The 23,115-nt window shown below is 39.5% G+C and overlaps 4 protein-coding genes across 7 annotated transcripts; 2 read left to right on the top strand and 2 right to left on the bottom strand.

The window, feature by feature from the left end:
- Positions 1-7: 7 nt before the first annotated feature.
- Positions 8-10,237, bottom strand: LOC149932521 (calcium-activated chloride channel regulator 1-like). Its single transcript, XM_090156316.1, has 14 exons — positions 6,429-10,237; positions 5,429-5,738; positions 4,584-4,749; positions 4,378-4,522; positions 4,176-4,309; positions 3,721-3,817; positions 3,412-3,639; positions 3,067-3,345; positions 2,583-3,002; positions 2,381-2,522; positions 2,154-2,306; positions 1,907-2,095; positions 1,472-1,847; positions 8-1,410 (listed from the first exon to the last, which is right to left on the bottom strand). Exons 1-14 carry the CDS (start codon positions 6,639-6,641, stop codon positions 900-902), a joined length of 3,363 nt encoding a protein of 1,120 aa, XP_090012442.1. The 5' UTR covers positions 6,642-10,237; the 3' UTR covers positions 8-899.
- Positions 10,238-14,902: 4,665 nt separating this feature from the next.
- On the top strand, positions 14,903-21,061 carry MED9 (mediator complex subunit 9). 2 transcript variants are annotated; one of them, XM_090156325.1, is made up of 3 exons: positions 14,903-15,387; positions 20,286-20,541; positions 20,686-21,061. In XM_090156325.1, the coding sequence occupies exons 2-3, from the start codon at positions 20,486-20,488 to the stop codon at positions 20,936-20,938; spliced, it is 309 nt and encodes a 102-aa protein (XP_090012451.1). In that variant the 5' UTR covers positions 14,903-15,387; positions 20,286-20,485; the 3' UTR covers positions 20,939-21,061. The 2 variants fall into 2 exon arrangements, with proteins under 2 accessions (XP_090012451.1, XP_090012452.1); XM_090156326.1 differs by lacking the exon at positions 14,903-15,387 and adding an exon at positions 20,157-20,272 and having other exon boundaries at positions 20,338-20,541.
- On the bottom strand, positions 19,284-20,351 carry gdl (gonadal protein gdl). Of its 3 annotated transcripts, none has more exons than XM_090156322.1 (6): positions 20,210-20,351; positions 20,068-20,143; positions 19,852-20,012; positions 19,668-19,772; positions 19,523-19,596; positions 19,284-19,460 (listed from the first exon to the last, which is right to left on the bottom strand). In XM_090156322.1, the coding sequence occupies exons 1-6, from the start codon at positions 20,232-20,234 to the stop codon at positions 19,320-19,322; spliced, it is 582 nt and encodes a 193-aa protein (XP_090012448.1). In that variant the 5' UTR covers positions 20,235-20,351; the 3' UTR covers positions 19,284-19,319. The 3 variants fall into 3 exon arrangements, with proteins under 3 accessions (XP_090012448.1, XP_090012450.1, XP_090012447.1); XM_090156324.1 differs by having other exon boundaries at positions 19,523-19,594; positions 19,657-19,772; positions 20,068-20,150; positions 20,210-20,327; XM_090156321.1 differs by having other exon boundaries at positions 19,523-19,594; positions 19,657-19,772; positions 20,210-20,327.
- On the top strand, positions 20,947-22,775 carry LOC149932518 (non-canonical pre-mRNAs endonuclease FASTKD5, mitochondrial-like). Its single transcript, XM_090156317.1, has one exon. It carries the CDS (start codon positions 20,947-20,949, stop codon positions 22,771-22,773), a length of 1,827 nt encoding a protein of 608 aa, XP_090012443.1. The 3' UTR covers positions 22,774-22,775.
- Positions 22,776-23,115: the final 340 nt, after the last annotated feature.

Genomic DNA, 23,115 nt, shown 5'->3' with positions numbered 1-23,115 from the left:
ACAAACATTTACTTAACAACATAAACATGTTTACTTTCTGTACATTCTATTTACAAGATATTATTCTAAATTGATTTTGAAATTGAAATTTCATATACATCATCTTTAAAAATAGTTTAAATCTCTATAAAATTTAAAAACAAGGTCTGTAAAACACTTTATGTAAGGCAATCTGAGAGTGATAATAGCGTCTTTGGTTTGGTCTATTCGTACATAGAGCTATTGTAGAAATACATCATTAGATGGTTTCTTTTCGCTTGTACCAGGATTTCGGAGTAGGGTAAGAATAGTAACGCTATGACGTCATTTTACTCTGATTCTGTAGTGGCGAATAGTTTGAGTCTGAGTTAAAACGTTTTTACAAAATGGCAGGCTATAGCCATTTTAGTAAATAAGCAGACGATTTTATCAGTTTACTCTCCTTACACCTTCTTTTCAGAAGGAGTAAAAAGAGTAGCCCTAATACTCCGGAACGAGTGAATAGTTTATGGGGCGGAGTAATTATAATCCCCGGAACAGGCGAATAGAACATTTTAGGGTAAAAAGAGTATACTTTTAGTCCGAGAACAGAGGAAAAGAAACCACCTATTGTTAGCTAACTACTTCCCATTGATAGATTAATTAACGTAAATCTTTATAGCAAATGTATATCAATTAGTCTATTTTAACCTGTGGTGGTGGGGTAAAAATGCTATAGGAATCTCGATGTCATTGGTGAGGGGATTATTATTTTATACAGACGCGTAAATTTCTGTAGAAAACTAGCTTCATTTATGGTGGTTGACTAAATGGAGACATCTCAAACTACATATAGTTTGTGATCTAAGGTATGTGGGGCTTCTATGAGCCATGGCACAACAGTTTCTAAGGAATTAGCGCCATTCAAGGCGCTCTTGCTTTCAAACTTGGGTCACTTGTTTGGAATGGCTGGATAATTGAGAGGAGGGTCTTTGCAGAGGAAAGCCGTTTTCGCGGCGAACGCTCGTGTAGATTCCGTTGTGTTGGACGGCTGGTGCGCTGGCGACGGAACTGTTTGATTCGGACAAACTCTCTAGGAGGTCGCCGACGTTCAAAATGGGTCGTGGTTGGTTTCTTTGCTTCGCTTCTTGCACCTTCTCAAAGTGATTCAACAGAGTTTCAGCGGGCCACGATTGAAGGGGCCCGCCGCTAGACACACTGAATCTAGCGGGATTAGGAGTGTCCATGGGTATGATTGAGGGCCCATTTTTGTTCGTTTCCAACGGGGGTCTAGTCGTTCCATTGCTATTGGACGTAAATGCCGGCGCGTTATTTCGATTCCTAATGCTAACGAACGACTCTGGTTCCTCCGCTTTTTTCTTGTTCTTTCGCCGGACGTAAATTACGACCACAATTATAACTACTATTAACAGGACTCCTATCACAACACACCTGAAATAAAAACGTTTATTATTAATTCGAGACGTATTCTTGCCAGGAGTGTAAGGCTTACCCTACGATAAGTCCAATTTCGGTATTCGTTAGTCCGCCAGTGCGGATATCGTAATTCGGAGAGCCTGTAGTACCGTTGGGCTCACTGGTGCTACTGATTATGTCACTCAGTTTCGTTAGGTAGACCGCCACCACGTTCGATACTGGTGAAGTGTTATTACTGTCGTCGCTGGTAGTCATCGCGATGTACAGATGACCACCGTGCTCTGTGAGAGGCAAGTTCACAGTGACTACTTGCTCACTTCCGTACTTCAATGGACGGAGTGGTTTCCCCGGCATTTCCCATACCGACACTATCGAACCCGTTTCGTCGAATCGGTTAAGGGCGTCGTCCAACACCTCGAAATATTTGATAGTGTAGTCAGTCGCTAGAATATCTGAGAAAGAAATACAAAATTTTTTTAACCGTTACCATATTTTTAACTGGTAAACGTACCATCGTCAAAGTTATTTCCAGGCGCCGTCCACTTCAAATCTACGCTTCTATCATTCGCACTGATCACACGTAGATCCAAGATTCTATTTGGAGGGATTTTGTCCACGGATTCGTGTAACTTACTGACTTGAAAAGTCCCTGCAACGGGCGTTGCGCGATGAAACCCGTCGATAGTTTTCCATTTTACGCCTATCAGTTTGTTAAATTGTATTATTAAATTAACTCTGGTGTTTGGTATTAAATTTACCGTTTCTTGAAAAGTCCTGGATGGGAAACGATTCGATTGCTTGTACTTGACCTTGTTGTCCATTCGCGTAAACGGAGACGACGTAACCTCCGATATTTCTTAAATTAGTGAAATATCGACTATATATCCCATCTCCTTCCCTGATATCGGGATCTAAAAAGGAGAAATACGGGTTAATTCCGTAAGAAAACTAACAGATATAAGTCTGTTAAATGAATAAGAATTACCTCCATTTCCGTTATCATATAAATTTACTTCGCTGATTTGGTCATCACCAGAATGGCTGACAGTAGCCTTTACCTCGGCTCCCTTAATTGGTCTGTGCCCTTTTCTCAGTTCAGCGTAAATAATTACCGCGTCCTCCGCTTCCTATTAGAAAACGGCTTAGTTTTACGTCGATCAACTCAACGGGGTTTTATGGAGTTATACCTTATTGTGCCATTCCACCCAGGCGTTCAAGTTTATACTTTCCGCGATGAAATTCTCGTTCAGGCTCGTGTCCGATTCAAAAGTGGTCCAGGCTTTAACTACCACGTCATCAGTAATATTTTCGATAGTAAAATTAAGAGATCCTTCCGAATGCGGTATCACTTGGTCTTTGGAGCAGGTGATACAGAACGAGAAGCAATTATCCTCAAATCTACCTTCTTTGATGAAAGTATTCTTAGACCAGTAATGGGTATTGCCCAGCGTTAAATTTAAAGTTTCCTTGCGAATGGGCATGGGATTAGGAAATTTTGTTTGATACAGACAAATCTCTAAAGTATTGATACGCTCTCTTTGATCTAGGGAGAAAAACGCCGTCTTTTCTACTTCCTTTTCGTCTCCAGGGAAGATCGCTGTGGTAATCTAAAACCGATTTAGGTAATTAAAATAAAGCTTTAGATTATTTCTATTGAATAGCCATTCGCACCTCATTTCTGAGAGTATGTTTTCCTAAAACACTTTGGTAGGCTTCTTGTAACGAGGCTACGATTAACGTTGGTTTGTGGTTTTTAATGTGAATGATATTGCCTCCGTTTGACAAAATCCTTTCTCTTAAACTAACATCTAACTGCGCGCCAGAAGGGTACACAATAAGGTGCAGTTTCATTCGTTCGTTGGCTTCCAACAAAGACTTCAGAATAGTTTGCATGGTTTCGTTCATCTTGGCGTTCGTCAACGCCATCACTGTTAATGGTTGTTTTTCAAACTGTAAGTAACCAACATTTTCGTATACGATTTCGTCAAGAAATATTAAAAATCAGCGAAATATTACCTCTAGAAACTTCTCCAAAGCGCAAGAAAGACAGGAATCGCTTTGATCGGAAGGATTAACAGTTTCGATCCTGCTTACAAAGGTTGACCTGCTCTTGTTGGTGACTACTTCTTTGAAATATGAATTTAGACCACTACTTCCGAATGATCCGATGTGAACGGTGATGTTTGACGGTATATCGTCAGCGAAAAAACCTTCTAAAACTGGTTTTATGAAATCAATAGTGGCCTGTAAGTGTTTTTTAGAAATAATTCGTCAAAAGTTTCGGCTTGTAGCTTTGAAAGTTTCAGAAAACTGAATGTTAATTACCGACATATGGTTACCATTGGTGGCAATGGCTATGGCTAGTTGAAACAGGGGCTCTTTAATATATTTAATAGTAGGCTCCACTGGATTTTCAGAAGGGCTGAAAGTCACGTAGAATTACGTTAACAACCAAATATGTTGATTCTATCGTAAGTCTACAATATTGTACCATAAGTATGACACTTTCTATTTCACACATTTTTTAAAATGAGAGATATTCGCAACGCACTCTATACCGGACTTCTTAGCCATTTTGAGCCTTTGACCGCTACTCACTAGAGGGCGATTTTCTACTTGTGATGAAGCCATTCCGTGAATAGCTCTCAGTTAAGTATTTAAAAAAATCAAAAATTTACTGAGCCCCAAAAGTGGTGAACGACCGGACTTTCTGGCTAATGACTTTGTCTTTTGACATACTTATGGACTAACACTATGGGTATACTTATGGTTTTACTTACCTGGGAGATGAGTTGAAATCGGAAGAATTTCTAATAACCTCCATGACGGATTTTCCTCCGCAGAGAGCGTTTTGCATGTTCGGAGAGGTTTTGCTATGGCGAATGGTGGGATCGGTCCCGCAAAAGTGGTCAGCCTGGAAGAGTTATCGCGGATTAAAAACTAGGAAAATTTCGCTTAGCACGTATTCGTGTAGGAAATCACCATTAGTAGGTCTGAAGAAAACATAAGGGACGAAATAATATGTTCGTTCTGGTGATCCAAAAGAGGCTCCAAATAGCAAGAGTTGTCAACTGGCAATCCCGTCGTCTCGTTCGCGGACACTTGACAATCCCTTCCCGCGTTATTTCTGCAATTATGGCCGTTATTTTTATCGTCCAAAGTTAATATTATAGTCGAAGTCGAGTTACATTTCTCGGACGTTCAATTTCCCATTAGTACAAGAGTTGAGCAAAATCGTGTTGTTAACTTCGCCGGGGATAGAATAAAATAATGGGTACAAAGGATGGCCTTCGTAACCCCGTTCGTCGAAGACTCCATATCGGTAACGAGCCCATTCCCTGGCCAAACGTCGCGCTGCCAAAATATAAAAAAACGATTTTTAAAGAATTGACCAAAACCACGGTCACACCAGACCTTAAAACCCAGTTTAAGTCGGTTTGATTGCTAGCTTTGACCGATGGAAGTTAGATAAACTCGCCGCCAAACTTACAAAGAGAGTACCCGAGGTGTTTATTACCGATTTTGTTCAAAGTCGGGCGTAATGTAGACCTATATGAGATATGAAATTTCCCAAAAGGAGACGTTGCACTACCCATTCGATTTTCCATGGCAACCGAAAATGTTTTTGATCACTTAAAACAATAAAATCTCCATTTAAAAAAGCATGGGATTTCTTCGGTTTTACACGATCCTACCTACGAAACTTTTAAAAAAAAATTAAAATCACGAAATGGGTAATTTGTAAATGTCATCAAAAGTTTGGGTAAATTGGAACATTTTTGTGGTAAAATTGTTCTAATTTTTGGGTAAAATAAGGAAAAAATGTTATTTTTTGTTTTATGTGGTCAAAATCATTTTCGGTTGCCATGGCAAATCGAATGGGTAGTGCAACGTCTTCTTTTGGGAAATTTCATATCTCATATAGGTCTACATTACGCCCGACTTTGAACAAAATCGGCAATAAACACCTCGGGTACTCTCCTTGTTAGTTTTCATCTCTAATGTGACCTTGGCTAGAATCGCCGTTAATTACCATATTTTTCTCTGGCTTCGGTAATGGTTGGTATGTTTGTGAAGTACAGTTTTGGAATGATAATGTACTTTCCCTTTTTACCACAGCCCGAATACTGGACGGTATGGGGTTCCGGTTTAGCGCTGGCAGCCTGAAACTCCTGGTCGGTCGAAGCGACTCGGAATGTAGCGGTTTCGTAAGTTTGCTTGGTGGCGATTTCTACAGGCTCAAAATTTTCCCAATTGTTCGGGATGAGGAACTCAATCTCGGCGAAACTAGCCAGTCCACCGGTCGCTTTATGTAAACTTTTAGAGGCTTCCTTAAATAACATCTGAAACATTGAGAGCCATCAAGGAATTTATAAATTTCACTTTTTAAAATAAAGGTTTGGTACTAACAGAAGTTTATATTATATCTCTAGATAATTTACAATCTAGACCATTAAAATGAAATAAGTTCGGGACAGTTTACCATATTAAGGTAAAAAAAAATTCCTGTCCAACGACGTAAAATGTAAAAATTACATTACGTAGGGATATTTACTTATTAAAAATTAGTTTTGCGCGTAAACCAATTTTGGAAAATCAATGGGAGCTCGCGAATGTACATGGTTCAAGCAATTAACATTAGCAGGATACGAAGACGGGTACTTATTCTTCTAATAATAGATATTCATAGTTTATTTAGAGCAGTGGCGTAGACAGGATTTTGGGTCGAGGGGGGTAAAAAACATTTAAGGGGGCCATTTCCGATGCCCCCTTCGACTACGTCACTGGGTTAGAACGCAATTTACTTGGCGGGATTTCTCGGTGGTTGGGTCATAAGATAAGCGAGTGGGATGATTGAAAGAAAGGTAAGAGGAACTGAAATATAAGTATTATAAATGTATATAAAATGATAGCTGGGTGGGGACGTGTTTAGATAAAGCGGGATAATGAAATAACGAAAGTGGAATGTTTCGGGTGCTTGGACGAAACTAGACAAAAAGAGAGGAAGTTTCGTCGTAGCGTGTAATACGCACCTCGGCGTTGCGAATGAGAATTCTGGCTTCTACGTCTTTTATTTCCGGCGGAAAGGCCACCGTGATTCCTTTGTACGCCAGATTGTTCGTGACGGAAATGTGGTCCGTTTTCTCCCAGCGCCCATTCTGAATCGACGGCAGAGAGGCGCCAGGTACTCGAAAGAGGCAAACGAGGAGGAGCAAGCGGTGAAGTCCGCCGGATGACAATGACATCCTCGATTCGACCAACCGCGCCAATTTCCCGAAATCGCCTCTAGTCAACAACCGCTGCAAAATTATTGATCGCGACCACTTATTTGGCGCGAACTATTCAGTTTCAATTGTTCGTAGGACTACGTGAAAGACGAGAACCGTTTTATTTTAAACAACGCTATAAAACGTTTTTTTTTGTCGCCCTACCCAAATCGAGTGTTATCTAGTTCTTTCCACGGGTTATCTCTCGGGGGTTGCTAGGTGACCATTGATAAGATTAACGGGGGATTAACCTACGACTAAATGATCCCAGAGTCGTAAACACGGCGATTCCAATACTGCCAAGGCATTATTTATCACATTTTCAACCGTTTTCGCATCCGATCACGTTCCACCAGAATCTTTTTCGCATTTTATTCCGAGTAGCGGGACTCGAATGGACGAACAACCGCTTCTTTCTCTCCTCGAAGCGCGCTTTAAAACACTTGACAAATATTTTAAGAAAATTGTCGAGTCTCGGCGGTGGTTCCTCCCAATTTTCACAACTCCCGTACTTTGAGTTTCTGGAGAAAAGAAACTTGACCGTTGAATTCTCGGGGTTCTTAAGAAATATAAATCGCGCGTTTTTTGGCTAAGGTTGAAGGTCTCACCGAGAAAGCTGTTAGTTTTTACGCGGCGTAGGTTTCTTTTTTCCACCACTAAACACTCCCGCAATCTCAACACAATCGCGTTTTACGCGGATATAAATCTTCGAGACGTTTTTTCTTCCTCGCCCTCGCTTCTTACGGGCAGTTAAATATCGGCGCTAAATCTCACCTCCTTTATCCTCCGAGAGTGCAAATTAACGCGGCGTCGATCGCTTTACGTTCGCGCGAAAGGTGGGCGCGGAATGAATGATGAGAGGGACGTAAAAAAAGGATCCGATTTCACCATCGAAAACATTCCCTCTGGTAAATCGCGGCATTCCAGCTCCAAGGCGCTCTCCAATAACGTGGCCCAATATACCATATCAACGTCGAGTAAAGCCTGATGCGTTTCTTCTCTTCGAGATCCATTTTACGCCGTTATTCGTCAGTGGAAGTTTATTCTTTTCCCACCGCCGCTGTACACAGAGGTCATAGGACACGGCCGATCAAAACAAGCGCGTCTCGAACACCGCAAACGCCACAGATAAATAAGCAAATTACTCCATCCTGCACTCGATCCGGCGACGTTTGATTCGTGGCTGGGGCGAATTAAGCAGGGCGAAAGTGCCCCCCCCCCTCCCCTCGTCGTTGGTTACAGAGGAGGGTCAATCAGAATAGACAGGAAATAGAGGCTCAAAGTTGGTGTCAGGCTCGAGTTGAGTTTCATAATAGAGCTTATCTTGTCGAGTATTGAACGAGAAAATTGCGTCTCCTTCGTCGCCGCGACGGAGGCATGGCCGAGGTTTAACCTTTTACGCGTATAATAAATTCTTTTAAGCAGGAACTGGCAATAAGATTGCTACGGGGCACTAGCGGGAGTAAATAACTCCTCTCTCCTCCCCGAAGCCACTCGATCGCGGCTCTGACCGACCTCAAACCCTCGCTCTATAACCTCTCGTATATACAACATAGGATAGAGTTAATTTCGGAGTCGCTCGAGAGTGAGAGAGAGAGAGAGAGAGGGGGGGGGGCATTCCACGCTCGTTTAGAATGACAATAAGGGCAAAAACCAGCCGGAGAAGAAAAGAGAGTCGAGCGAATCACCATTATATATTTTTACGACTATGGGAAGAAAAGAAGCGAGGGAAGTTTCTAATTAAGAAAAGGAACGGCAGAAAATTCTCATCGCTTCTAATTGTGAGAATTTCGACGGAGATAATTGGACTTAGCTAAGAAACCTGTCTTCTAGCGTAGGTGTAGAGAGAGAGGCTCCCCCGTAAATACAGACCAGTTAATAATACAATTAGACTGATCCTGGCGCGCTTCTTCCGAGGTCATTAGAAAAATCAACTCGATTCTCGAGAGCGTCAAAAGACGTTGCTGGAGAAAGAAAAAACCGGCTTCGCGTCGTTTCTGTATTTGTCCATTTTGGACTTTCGAATTACGGCTTTAATTAGCGCCACCTCCTCCGCGCTCAACTTTTTTTCGATGCCTTTCATGAAACGGAGAATCGTGCGAAACCATTAAAATATACCGCGCGTCTTTTGGTGGGCTTCTTTTTTTAATAGCCAGGGTCAAATTTCTTGCTCTATAACTAAACCTCGGACGCTTATAGAAAAATTAAATCTTACTTTAGATATAACGCTATATTAAAATTGGCTCGTCCATATTTATCGCGATGACGATCCTCAAAGGTACGCGCGGTTGCGATTAATTGATTTTAGCGCGGTGTTGTGACTCATTCTTCCCTTCTCCCTGGCGAGTGTTTGAAACAGTCCCCGAAGGCTAAAGAGTGAATTGGAGGTAGGCTCGAAAGGTCTCTCGTTCTCTAGGGGTCGGAAGCCTTCGCGTTTTGGCCCTGACGATTCCGTCGTTTCATCCGTTTGGGGCCGCGACCCGACCATTCGAGGCCATCAATGTAGGGATTTCTACCGGTAGAGCTCGGCCAAGGGTGCTTGTGATAGCGACCAAGGCCGCTAAAGCGTTGGCTTCTCCCATTCGGCCCCTCCGAGGGGCTCTTCACCCTGAGCACCTGCCGGAAGAGTTCGTTTATTCCACCTGACCCTCGTCCTACGCCGAAGCCGCGTGCGCGAAAACCCTTTACTAAGAAGGGGAGTACTTTCCTCCCCCCCTCTAGCGCGCCTCCTGGCGAAGATGAGAGAAGGGATTCCCCCCCTCTTTCCTCGATATGAATTTTGTAGCGTAGCGCGATATGATAAGAGAGAATTCCATTTTCATCCGACTGAGAGGTAAAACGGGAAAGTTCATTTTAACGCACGGGGCTCAAGACGGATTAGTCCATTTTATTATTTTTTAAAACTACCTACCCTTGGAATGGATTCTTTGGCGCGCGTACTCCGGGAATTAATGGTTTCGTTCTATAATGACGTATTGTTTCTTTCTTTCAGTGGGTGGATTGTAATTGAGATTTAGACTGACAAATTTGCTCTTATCAAACATATTATCGGAAATGTACAAGGTTATACGCGTACGGAATGTTTATAATATCTTTCTTACGAGAAAAGTTTCCACCTACGATTTTGAAATGAGGCGCTTTTAATGGGAGCTACTTTACCGCTTCTATTACTCCCAGTCTCCCCTTGATGTGTAATAATTATGGATTTATTGTCTAAAGATGTGAAATATCAAAATTCAGTAGCGTAGCTAGACCTTTTGCCACCCGGGGCGTCCCCGGGTTTGACACCCCTCTCAATATACACAACATTTCAGTCTATAGAGTAATGGCAGTGCTACGTCACACGACGTCACCCATGCTTTTTCCTATTCATAAAAAATTCGCGCCCACAATGGCGGCCATGGCCAAAGCTACGGAGTGCTACTACTCTATATCTCCTCTACCTATTTCCAGAGATAGCTCATATGAAAAATTCCACCCCCAAAAAAGTACCGCCATTGTCAAAAATACGTTGGATACTTGTTTCTATTAAAATTATTTATTCCGGGTGTCATAGCTTTAGTAAGATGTGGTTTAAGTTATGTTATTTTATCCCGAAACATATTGAAAAATCAGCAGAAAGCTGGCAAGGTTCATGTTTCAAACAATTAGCTGCGTTTTATTCTTTTCTTATGCTTATGAAATCAGGTAAAAAGCTAACTTGGGTTAACGAAATCAAAATTAGGTTTTAAAAGCCTTGTCTGAAGCGATAATATCTGTGAGCTAAATTAGAATTGAATGTAATTCCGATCAAAAGCCTTCAATATTTGTTTAAAAGTGTATAAAAGTTGTACAAATGTTCACTCAATGTGATTTTATTTTATCAAATCTTTAAAGGATCGTTTTATCAAGGATCGCCAATGTATCATTGAATTTATTTTGAGTAAATAGTCCGTAAAAGCCGAACAAACGGGTCAGACTTCGAGAAACCTTCGCTACTTATAAATGGAACGATTTATTTTCGTTAAATACCAAAACCGCGGTCTGTTTATAAAGATGCGAAGGCTCCAATCATAGAAATGGCGCATTGAGCTCGTCTTTAGGGCGAAAGTGAATAAAAATTGAACGTTGTAGCCGTGACCCAGAAACGTTTCCCGAATCAATAAACTTTCTATTTCAGTCATCAACCGCTCTATTAAAATGAAAGAACGAGGTCTTTGCATTGCCAGTCAGTAGGTCTCGAACGCTCGACGCGACACTGTTCTACAAATCTAAATAAAGGATTATTAAGCGCGTTCCAATCGGGGGGGATTCGCTCGGGCTGAGAGAAGAAGCCTTGACCGCTATATTGGCCCGTATAGTCCCCGAGAAACATTGACATCTCGGTCGTTGGCACTCTATATAGCGATATAGTCTGGTAAACCAGATCGCGTAATATTTAATAAGGAACGTTGGCTAAACTCGAACGCTCCCGAAATCCCGAATTAAAATAAGGTCAAAGTAAAACGAAACGAGATTACCGTCGAATGGGGGAAGATCTTTCGCGACCGAACGCCCTCTATTATGTTTCGCGACTCGCGGTACAAATATATCTCGGCGCGTTGCGGGCAATTGGACCAACGGAGGTTCAGGGTCGCGCAGCCGCTTTTAATTGGACCGAGAGAGCTTACTTGGTCACGGAGTCACCTCTTCGAACTTCGCTTGACCTAAATAAGCGTCGGTGACTGTCTCGCCGCCCCACTTTCCAGGGACGCTGGCCTTGAGGGTCACCCAGAATTCGCCGACGCTCGGCCACGAGAAATTCGGCTAATAGGTAAAGAAGTCGAGTTTAAAATAAAAACCCCGTTCGGTTACCCTTGAAAGCCATCAACCTGGAACGCGAGTATTTGGGGCTCCTGGTGCCGACCAACGATAAACCCTACGCGCTGGGAAATAGAGGATGCCAACTAAAATAGGCCCGTAAGCGTTAGAAATCTCTGCTGAATAATACACCGCTCCTATAACGAGTTACGTACGCTGATATGTGAAGCTATAAACGTTCCTGTACATTTGTCACTACTAGTCTACTTCTACACTTTGCGTGCACCTTTTCAATAGGACACAACAGTACAGATTGATACTTAATATTGAATGCGTGATATTTTAATTGTTAGTTATTTTAAATAAATTTATGTAAAACAGATATAGTATCTAACACAATTTATTAAGAAAGTCCCCCTTTTTTTAAACTACTAAGGGCTTTCGCTATTAATAAATGGTCCAAAAATACATGTCTGTCAATGACTAAACATAATATTTCTACTGAATTATTTGGCTTAAAAACTGTAAAATATTTGATTAATTTTAATCATGGAAATAAATATCAAACGATGATACGAAAGAATTTATAATCACTGCCATAAAGTATTTCCCAAGTTTCCCCTCATTTCCAACATCGACCAGTCCATCACGTAGTTAAAATTCCCTATCTACCGGTCTATTCCATTATAGGTAAGCGGATCATAAGTATATAAAACATGTCTTTGAGAGAAGTATCCACCTTGATAAACGGCTAACGTTATTCGCTTGAAACGAGTATACTTGGTAAGCTTCCGCTAATTTTTTCAAATACGTTTCGAAAGAAAACATAGGGAGGGTGAAAATACGACACAATTAAACTATTACAGAGAAGAAACATGCTTCATAAATAAGTAACTTATCCCCATACGGTGTAACATTTTACATCGTCAGGTTGAGTAATTTACGCGTAAATTTCAGCGATATCGCGGCGTATGCATTCCGTGGTTTGACCTGAAATTAACTCCCATTGAAAACTGCCTTTAACCCTCGAACAGCCACGCTTCACGTTTATGGTCTAGATCGATACTTCCCCCTTATTTACTTCTGGCGGGTTTATTGTAAGGTCGAGGGGTAACCCCGAAACGTATAAAGGAGAATAGTACCCGGAGCATCGGCGAATAAAATGATTTTACTTTGTGGCGGCAGTCTATTGTTACGCGTCTAGGTTACGTTACCCACAAAAAAAGCATTGAAAGGCGCCTAAAAAAACAAGCTATCGCGTGTTATAATCCTTCGTCGGAGGAGGGCGCTGGTTGAGTGGGCGGGCGCGGGTGGATCCACTTTGATCCTTTCTTCACCGAACGGCGAAGGCCGCGGCGCTCGGCTGGGTGAGGGCAGATGGTCTAGGTCGCGGTGATGGGTACGAGAGCGGCCGGGGACCCGCGGGAAGGCCACCGAAAGCCAGTACTGGATCGCGGGAGGGACGCATCCTCGTATCCGGCCCGGAAGAGGGAGGGTGGAATTTGGGTCGCGACGCCGAACGGAGGTAGAAGGCCGCAGATAATCTAGAACTGGGTCAGGAAAAGGGCTCCACCGCCATCGAGTCCCCCCGCCCCTTGAAATATTGAAGCCCACGATAATAGACCGATCACCCAGGCGTATAGATAAGGCACTCTCAACCTCTCCAGATCCCCAGAAGGGGAGACACGCTACTGGAAAAAGCCGTTGGTGGCTGGGCTATGACTATGTAAGCTGGATTCGGATAGGTGGGAAGGCTGCTTCTTCGAAAAACGTATGGGGGGGGGGGGGGCTTTCTCGTTGGACTGCGCCGAACGTACCTCACCGAAGTCGCGAGCGGTTGAGTCTATTTCCAAGGATCTCACCCTCTCCGTTTTGGATTCTTCCAAGTACCTTTTTTATCCTCAAGGGAAAGTGTATTCTTAGAAGATCGAGGTGAGGGGATAATAGCGAAGATGGTAGATGGGGAGATGTTAGTATTGGTTTAGTGATTTTTGCAAGAATCGAAGATATATTAGAAAAGCTTTTATGCAAATTTATGAAAATTCTTGCTATTTTTATTTTTGAATAATAGATTTTAATTAGAAAGTAGGGTTAATCTTGCAGTCTTTGATTTTACTTTTAAATATTTCAGGTATGCAGAAATAAAAGATTTGCCATAAGAAATTCCTTATTAAAGGGAATATAACTTTTAACCAGTTCCGCAACAAAGCCATAGGAGAGAGCGGCAAATATTGGAACCTTTTTGGGGGGGAGATAGAGGTTATATTCCCTTTAACAATTGAGTCGCGATAATTAGCGTAGTTCACTAAGCTGGCGCTTGCTTAGCAGGCGAAAATTCATTAGCTAAGTGAAGTGTTCGTTCTATGGTAATTGAAAAGGCTAATTACTGATTAACTATGTGTGAAGTGATGTAAATTGTCGTCATACCAGTGGCGTAACTAGGTGGGGTCCGCGTTAATTATAGGAGAGCAAAAGCGCAGCGATCCGCCACGATGAGTGAAATATCAGTGACCACTATTACTTCATGGTGACATAAAGGGAGGCCCAATTTTTATAGTTACTCCACCGCGTCATAACCAAAAAGATAAGTGTCTCTAACGGCTAAAATACGCACTTTAAAAAAATAATACACGCCACTAGGCATGACTTACAGGAGACTACCCGAGGTGTTACACACCGAGTTTGTTCAAACTCGGGGGATTGGTAGACCTTCATGTAACTTGAAAAATCCTAAAGGGATTTTTTCAATGGGCAACGGGTTTGCCATGGCAACGAAAAATTTTTTGACAACTTAAAATAACATGGGATTTTGACCGATTTCGCTGTGAAAAATATTTTAAAAATTGATAAAAATGTGACCAATTTTTTTATAATTTTGGTTTTTTAATTTTTTCTCAATTTTGTAAAATGTTTCACAGGGTGGGACCCTTGGAATCGGTCAAAATTCCATGTTATTTTCAATGGGAAAATTTCCATTTTAAGTTGTCAAAAACATTTTTCGTTGCCATGGCAAAACCGTTGCCCATTGAATAAAATCCCATTAGGATTTTTCAAGTTACAACCAATGCCCCGAGTTTGAACCAAATCGGTGTGTAACACCTCGGGTAGTCTCCTTGTTAGTCATAGGTCCACCAAAAATTTGTGGTCATTTCAGAAATTGCTCTCAGTAAAAATTGAACCAGTACGTGGGAGGATAGTGTACACTTAGGCGAAGTAAAAAACACTTAACTAAACTTTAATAAGATGAAAGATTCTTTATTGTTTATTCACTTATTATTAATTTCTTATTTCCTGACTAATGAGGGTTATCATTTTTAATTTAATCGTGTGCATTTAAGTTTTAAAAATACTTATTAAATAAACGGCAAAAAGAAATGTCGAATAATCAAAAAGGCGCGTGACATGAGGCAAAGCGTCGGAGCGAACAATTTTAGACTCTTCCGTCGTCTCCCCGGAAGGAGCAGAGTGGGCTCATCGGGTAGCGAAGAAAAGGGAAAGCTCCGAAGGTCTCGGTCAAGGACAGTTATTTTAGGTAGCTCTATCCTTGGTTGGCGCGATCGTTGACCCTCTCAGATGCGTCCCTGACTCGTGGAGACAGCCGGTAAGGACGCAAAGAGAGGTCTTCAGTCCGAGAACCGCCTGTTGGGTAACTTAGGGTCATATCGACTTCAAAGGCCATCGCTTTCCCCGTGAAACAGACGCCAACCAGAATAAAGAGCTTCGGAATGTTACTTCCTTAATTATAAAGTTGAAGCGTGTTTAAAGCAGTTACAGGGGTAGACTATAATTCCGTGTATTATCAATATATTTATATTCCAAATGAGTGTGTCAGTTTTTTATCTGCAAAATTTTAATGAGATCCATTTTTAGAGCGATCACCCATTTTTGGAGGATTTCAGACTAGTAAGTGATCTTTGCCTTAGAGTCGCTGGTTCTGAAACAAAAGGTAAAGTAATACTTTTACTTTGTTCTAGTAGAAAAAAATTTACTTTACACCGCGAACGATTAGAATCGTCACGGTCAGAGTAATGTGGTTACATTTTTTACTATTCCTTAAAAGCAGAAATAAAGAGAGCAAACTGATAAAATCGTCCACTTATCTAGAATTTATCTAATAAAATGGCCATAGGCAGCCATTTTGGGAAAACGTTTTTACCCCGCCACCACAGAATCGGAGTACGCTATTCCGAAATCCCAGAACAAGTGAAAAGTAGTCGGTAGCCACGGCGTGTGATAAATCTTATTTGTGTTTCCTATTTTTGTCGCTAGAGGCGCTTTACTTTATTGGTATGACGTCACTCCACAAATAGCTTAAGTAGTAATTTTGGATAACTGACGCGCTTATTAAAATTAATTATATGCACGTTATTATTTGGCCAGTTACTAAATCAGTCAGAATAATTAAACTGGTATTTCAGATGTTCCCAATGCACCCTTTCGGTTTTATTAGGAGCATTTGTTATAAAATGGAACATGTAATAGTTGTCTAGAAGCTTTAACACGATACTGCGCTGTTAATTTACTAACAAAACTATTATGCTTGGCATGAAACCGTTAAATTGAGATATAAATATTTCGTGCAGGGCCGTTGGATATTAAATTATAGTCTTTTAAAAGTGTTTTGTTGAGCGCCCTTGAGTAGGAAATTGCGGCCGTGAGCCGAGCGCGTTAGCGGCTGATAATTCGGAAGCGCTCCTAACGTTCGCGAAGTGCGGCAAATCGGCCCTGAAAGCGTTGCGGGGCCTCTTTCTGACCTTCGTGGAGCCTTCGGCGGCTGAAAAAATCTAAACTCGGGGCTCGGAGTGCCAGAAAAAGGGTTGCTAGAGACCCGGAACTCCATTAGCTCACTTTTTGTCGTTGAATCCTTTCCCTTTCGTTTCCTCTGGGTGTGAAAGGGTTAGAGATTTCCAAGGTTTTGTTCCCAAAGGGTTGAGAAGGGACTTTTAAGCCGCGCATTGACACGGCAAAGCGACGTAACGATACAAGTACAACATCGACTTTTGGCTGGTGTCCAATGTTGTTTTAACAAAGACGATCGCGTAAGCCCAAGCAGTGTTTTATTTAATTTGCTTGGTTGGTTTCCAACGGCGAATGTTTGTCATTGAAAGGGTAAAAAGGGTGTAGAATTTTCTAAGGGAGGTGGTGGCTTGCGAGACTTTGGTAAAAGTGCACTTTGAACAAAATATTGCAAAATGTTATTATAGCTTCCCCTAATTGTTCTTAATACAAGTTGCATATTTAGGGACTATGATACGTCCTATGAAATTTAATGCGGAAATTGAAAACCAAATTTAAAGTTTTAAATTTTAGTATTGTAATGACCACCGTCATTTCGCCGAAATTTGTTTTTCCAAAGAATCTTTTGGAATGAAGTAAGACTCTCAACGAACTAAAAGAGTACGGGGGGGGGGGGGGGCTATTTTACATTAATAATTTAATACTAATATTTCACAATTTCACTAGTTACGATATCAATATAATCCGTACGATTCCGCTAGATTAACCAACGATGTAAATGTAATACGATTTACATGACCAATAAATCAAAAGGGGCTGTTCACAAATTACGTAACGCAGAAAAACCACTTTTTAGACTCCTCCCCTCCCCTTCGTAACAAAAAGTAACAAATGGAAAGACCCCTCTTCTTAAATTACGTAACAAATATCGACCCCCCCCTTATATTATTATAGTTCAAAACAACTAATATACTGGTAATTAAGTACAATAAGACCAGGTTCTAAATTTTACTAATCGTTCTCGCACCTTTGTCCATCCCGGGCGTGTGAAAATAGGCGAAACTGTAGATCAAGGTCATTTGAAACAAATGAAAATGCTTATGCTTTTAATAATAGACCCATGATGAAAGTTGGGGGGCCGAAAATTAACATTTTTACCTGGCCACCCAGCATTTGGACGGACCATCCGTTTCCTTACTTCCGCCTGTATATTTCAATGGCGGTCACGTGGTTTAAAACGTCACAAACAGGATGTTCCGTCCAGAGGTCTCACTTAAGCCTAGCCTGTGGCCCCTCTTTTGTTATGGGTCAATTGCGACTTTTTCTGAAAGTGATGAAAATTTTATTCTACGATATGAAAAATAAGATGTGTTACGTAACATTTTAGTGAACCCTCCCTCCCCCCCACGTAACAATTCGTAACGCTTGCACAAACCCCTCCTCCCCCCTACCGCGTTACGTAATTTGTAAATGTATTTTATCTAGCAATTTTAAATTTTCAGGACACATAGAACGTACAGGGGGTCACTTGATAACGGAAATTTCCATGACCTTGAACCATGTCGTCAACGTCAATTAAAATTTATCTCGAGAACCATTAGAGATACAAAGTTGGTTTCAATTAGAAAAGTGTTCCCCGTCACATTTTAGGTCTAAATAGCTTTGATACCACCTAATTCGACCAATTACCAGTCTAGGGAATTTAAACCAAAGCATTAAGGTCGTGATGAAAATAATTAATGTACCAGAGACCAGGTTGAATGGCTATTAACTAGAAAAGTACTCATGCTAGAGTATCTAAAGTTGCTACACATACTCATCTAGTAGGAATTTGCAAACTCGGATGACATTCAATTCATTCTAAGTTTATCACGAGAACCAATGAATTTAGAGAAATGGTTTTAATTTAAGTGTTTATGTGGAGAGTAAGCACCCCGAAAACAGATTTATGTGACATCCTGGGGTTCACAAACTATGATGACCTCTACATTACACATCCTAGCTCTCTGGCAAATTAATACTGACAAGTATCGTCGACAAGCTCGTGCCTTTTTATATTCAGGATGTTGCTGATTTGCCTGCGTTAGTTTTGGATCACCTTTCATCAAAGATACTGTATATATAAAAATGTTCCATGTTTATGATGACACTTATATAATAAAATAATAATAAAAATATAAGTGTTTTTAACTCTGTAAAGTTAAAAATTGTTCTGTGTGATTTTTTGTTTTTTTCTTCGACTGTGCTCCCATTTTGGTGATGCCGCCCCGTTTTAAAGGGGTGTACTCTAAGTCAAAAATAAAACCTTGAACCTATAAATGTACGTCCAACTTCGATTAATAGCGTGATCGAAGCTGACCGTACCTAGGCAATGATTTGAGATTGTTATGGTATTTTCCAACGTGCAAAAATTTATAACCCTTTATTCGAGAAAAATGATTTACGGAATAGAAGCAAGGTGCGCCCTGGCAAGTAGGAAAAAAAAGAGGCATGGCGCGCCCTGGGGAAACGGAAAAACCTAGGTGGGGCGGGGCCCTGCCTTTGAAAAAAGCACCTGGGCGACGCCCTGGCCCGACTTCACCACTGGTTAGTGGTAAAATAAGGAAGCATCAAAGTTATTTACACCTTAAATGTGAAGGGGAACACTTTTCTAGTTGAAACCAACTTTGTTTCTTTAATGGCTCTCGAGATAAATTTTAAATGAACTTGAAGACATGGTTGAAGGTCATGGAAATTTCCGTTGTCAAGTGACTCCCTGTATGCTCTAAGCGTCCTGAAAGTTTGAAATTCCTAGCTAAAATACATTTGTAGTTATTGGCCTTGTATCGTTTTTTAGTTAAGTATGGGGCTGAGGGGCGCCAAGTTTGTTTCTATAGATACTTTGGTTCTTATAGTTTATCTGTGAAGCCCGTTTTTAACTGAAAAATAACGTTTTTGTTGTAGTCGAGTGTCCCACTGTAGTTTCTCCTAATTTTTCTTAAGGGTTTTTGCATCACTTAACTCCTTGAAATTACGTTTGCACAACAAAAATAATATGCAAGTGCATCCCCCCCCCCTCCAGCAATTGGAGCTAATATAAAATTTTGCCAGAAAATATTGAACATGGAATTTTGAACCATTTATTATGAAATTGGTTAATGCCTACAAATCTGGTATTTCTTTATTCTGTAGTCTATTAATGAAATCCAGTAAATACATCATAATTCTAATATCATTTGGATTGTTTGAGACGTAAAAGCCAGGAACACCAGCTTGGTGCAATGTCACCTGCTGATCACTAACCTATATAATGTGATGACAACAAATACACTTCAAATTTTATCAGTTATATGATAGCGTCTTACTGTTTGATCCAGTTCCATCACTATTTTCATGTCTAATTTTGTTTCTGAATCCTCAAGATACTTTTCTAAATCCTAAATTTTAATGTTTAAAAATAAGGGACAAAAAAGATCCTTAATTCATATATAACACAAACTTCTCTTTCCTTCTCTTGTCTGGCTAAAATAGCTGTCGCAATTTGCGCTGGCTGTGATGTTAAACTTTCATCAGATAATTGTTCCCTGTGTTTCTTAACCAATTCGTTTTTTAATTCTTGGTAAAGTTGTGAAACAGATCAAATATATTCATGGGCTTTGAATTTTTTCAACCGAAAATGAGAAATGGCAATTACCTTTGTTTGTGTTGACCATTTTCATCCTCCTTTCAATAAGTTGCCTCTCTGTCATTTGTTGAATTTCTTTAAGACCCCTAACTATTTCAAATATGTTTTCATCTAGTAGGGAATTCGCCAAATTTGATAATAATTCATAAGGCAACCTTTGTTGATAGGTCCTAAGATCATAACATAAGTTAATTTGGGGATTTCTTGGGCATAATTTTAACTTACACTGGAAGCTCACTTGAAAAGTTTTGAAGTTCCCGGAAATAAAAATAATGTTTTTTTTGAAGGAATTCTTTAACCTCTAATTCCTGATTAAGGTAAATATGAATACAATTGGTAAAAATAAAATGATTTAAAGTAAATTTACCATGTTCAATGTTGTTGGTTATCATTTTTTCAAAAATTACAGGATAAATAAATCAATGACAATGTATGCATTACAGAACCTACAATCAATTTTTGACATTTAACAATTGGACATTGGACTTAAAACAGGGCCATGTGTTCAAAGTGGAAGTTGCGATACGAAAACCAAAACTAAGGAAAGTTAGAGGATAGCTGCAGAAAGCGCCACTTCGAAGAAATAATTTACGTCTGCTTTGTGGTCTGCTGCTTGGCTATTTCGAGTATTTCTTTTTGAAAAATGTCAGAAGACGTGGCAGCTGACTTCCTTCCAGTTGTTTATGATATTATTAGAGGGTAATTATATTTTTAAAACTATAAAGGGTTGTATTGGTGGTAGAAATTACGCCTTGACGCAATATGTTTTAGAAATATGAAGAAAAATAAAATTAAGCCATTTTGAATATTTTACTGATAAGCCTTGGTTTTACCTGGCTATAGGAGTATTGAAAGAGACATCCTAAATGATAGCAGCCCAAAACCTAGGGAGGGTTTCGACAACAGCCAAAAATTACAAGAGCTTAGGAGCAAGCTTCAACAGTGCAGAGAACAAATTCAAAAATTGCCCGGGATAAACTATAGCAAAGAGGACCAACTTAAACAGTTGGAGGGTTTACGAAAGCAGTTGATTCTTAAACAAGAACTTTTAATGAAGTATAAAAATATGTGCCATTTTGATATTCCAAAGATATAGTGCCAAAAATGTTTTTGCGCATTTTCTTACAAACCAATACTGTTAAATTGGTGCCTATTCGAGTGTTTAATACGCATGTACTGGTTACAAGAACTTTAAATAGATTTCCAAGAAGAAATAATATTTTGGTCTATGATATTACACGATTATGCACACTTTATGTGCTACCAAAGTATCTACCACCCACCAAATATGATGACAAGTTCTTGCAATATACTTATGGACTTTTTGTTTCTAATCCAAAGTATAAAGACTCAATAACTTCAATACTTAACGAAACTAAGAAAGGAAATGATGAAGACTCGGACAGTACCAAAACCTCTAAACTAATTTGTTTGGAAAAAGATTTGAATAACCTTATTACCAATAAGAAACATTTTTCCAAAATACGGACAGATATTCAAAACCTTGATAAGGAATTTGCCTCTATACATTTGAAAATGACTACATCAGAAACATTGAAAATACTTTCTTCATTTCATATATTAATGGGTTTAGAAGCATTTAATAGGAATATGAGATTCTTTTCAACTTTACCCTCTTACTGGAAGAAAGACCTTGGAAAAACTTCTCCTTCCCAGCTAATTATGATGCTTTTTTATGCTTCTCAAGCTAAGATTAATTGGGCTAATATTCTTGTTAAGTTTTTAGAAGAGCATAAGAATGAAATTAGTTTTAAGGAATGGGTTGTGGTTTGCCATTGCTATTTTAGATTGAAAACCAAATTGTCAGATGATTTGCTTAACTCAATTTGCTTCTCAACTGTCAAAAATTTAGATAATGCAGAAAGTTTTGAATTAATATCAGTGTTGAAAGCAATGCGCTATTCTCAATTTTGGGATCCGTCTTTATGGGACAATCTGGTAGATTTTGTATTGTTGAAGTTTGAAACCATGAATTTTACAGAATGCACCCATTTTCTAGCAACCTTTGCTAGCGTAAGTTACTACAATGCAGTTGCATTTAAAAAATTAGAAGAAAGGGGTATTGATCTATTGAAAAATGCCAAATCAATTGATACTCAAAATGTTTCTGAGCTTCATGCATCAGTATATCCCCGCTATAAAGATATTACTAGGTTTCTCTGGGCATTGAGTAATGTAAATCATCTGTGCTCAGATATGTCATTCAAACCTTTTGTGGTGATGATAGATAAAAACCAAAATGAATTTGTTAAAAATCCCCAATATTTAGTTGACACTCTAGTCTCCTTTAGTACTTATAATATCTATCCAGATAGCATTATTTCTTTAGTTTTCAGTGAAGATGTAATTTTCAGTTGTTTAAATTTAGGAAAAGAAAAACCACTTCATCAGTTGTACTATCTGAATTTTTCAATTTTAATTGAATATTCAAAATTCCATGGCAAATTATTAAGTAAACGAACTTTAGAACTGGTTTCTGGTCGACTAAAGCGCCCTTTGTTTAAAGAGTTAAGGAATAGGGAGGGATTAAGTTTACTCATCGATTTAATAATGGGTTTATTTAATGTTACTGGAAAAGAGGTTAAATGCATGTTTCTCTTACCCCACATAAAATTAGCTAGCATTGTGGTTTTTGCAAAGAATGGCCAACTGCATCCTTTACCGAGTATATTGGATAAAACTAACTTGGATATGGAAGATTTGAACCTTTATCAAGATTACCCATTAACTAGTTTTGAAATTTTAGATAAAACAGTTTGTATTAATGGTGAAGAAAAACCCATTGGTTTAATGGAAACTAAAATCAGACAGTTAAAATGTTTGGGTGTAAATGTTACTCCTTTAACCACTGAAATGGTATTTAATTTTAAGGACAACCCAGATATGCTTAGGAAAATAATTTCAAGTTAAATTTGTATGTAGAAAAACAAAAAACAATTGTTTTATTGAGGTAAAAGGTCTTTGTACCGCAATATTTTTGCAAATTATATCACAGCCATCAGTGACTTTATCCAGAAGAAAAATAAATTATTAAAAAAATTGTAGAAAACCATAAGGCGTAATTAACATAAGACAATGTTACGCACAAAAAGATACCTAGAAAAAATACTGTTTCTTAGACACATGATGGAATAATTATAAATGAACAAAATAAAAGGTACTAAATAAGCAACCATAAGTATTATGAATTGCATTTTTTCTTGCAAGAGATCAAGTACATGTAATAGAATAACCTTGTTTACATGCATATGT

The sequence above is a fragment of the Leiobunum rupestre genome, chromosome 8 (genome assembly GCF_980474605.1).
Source record: "Leiobunum rupestre chromosome 8, qqLeiRupe1.1.hap1, whole genome shotgun sequence".
NCBI lineage: Eukaryota > Metazoa > Arthropoda > Arachnida > Opiliones > Sclerosomatidae > Leiobunum > Leiobunum rupestre.
Note: the sequence above shows the minus strand (reverse complement) of the source record. Positions and strands in the feature narration are given on the sequence as shown.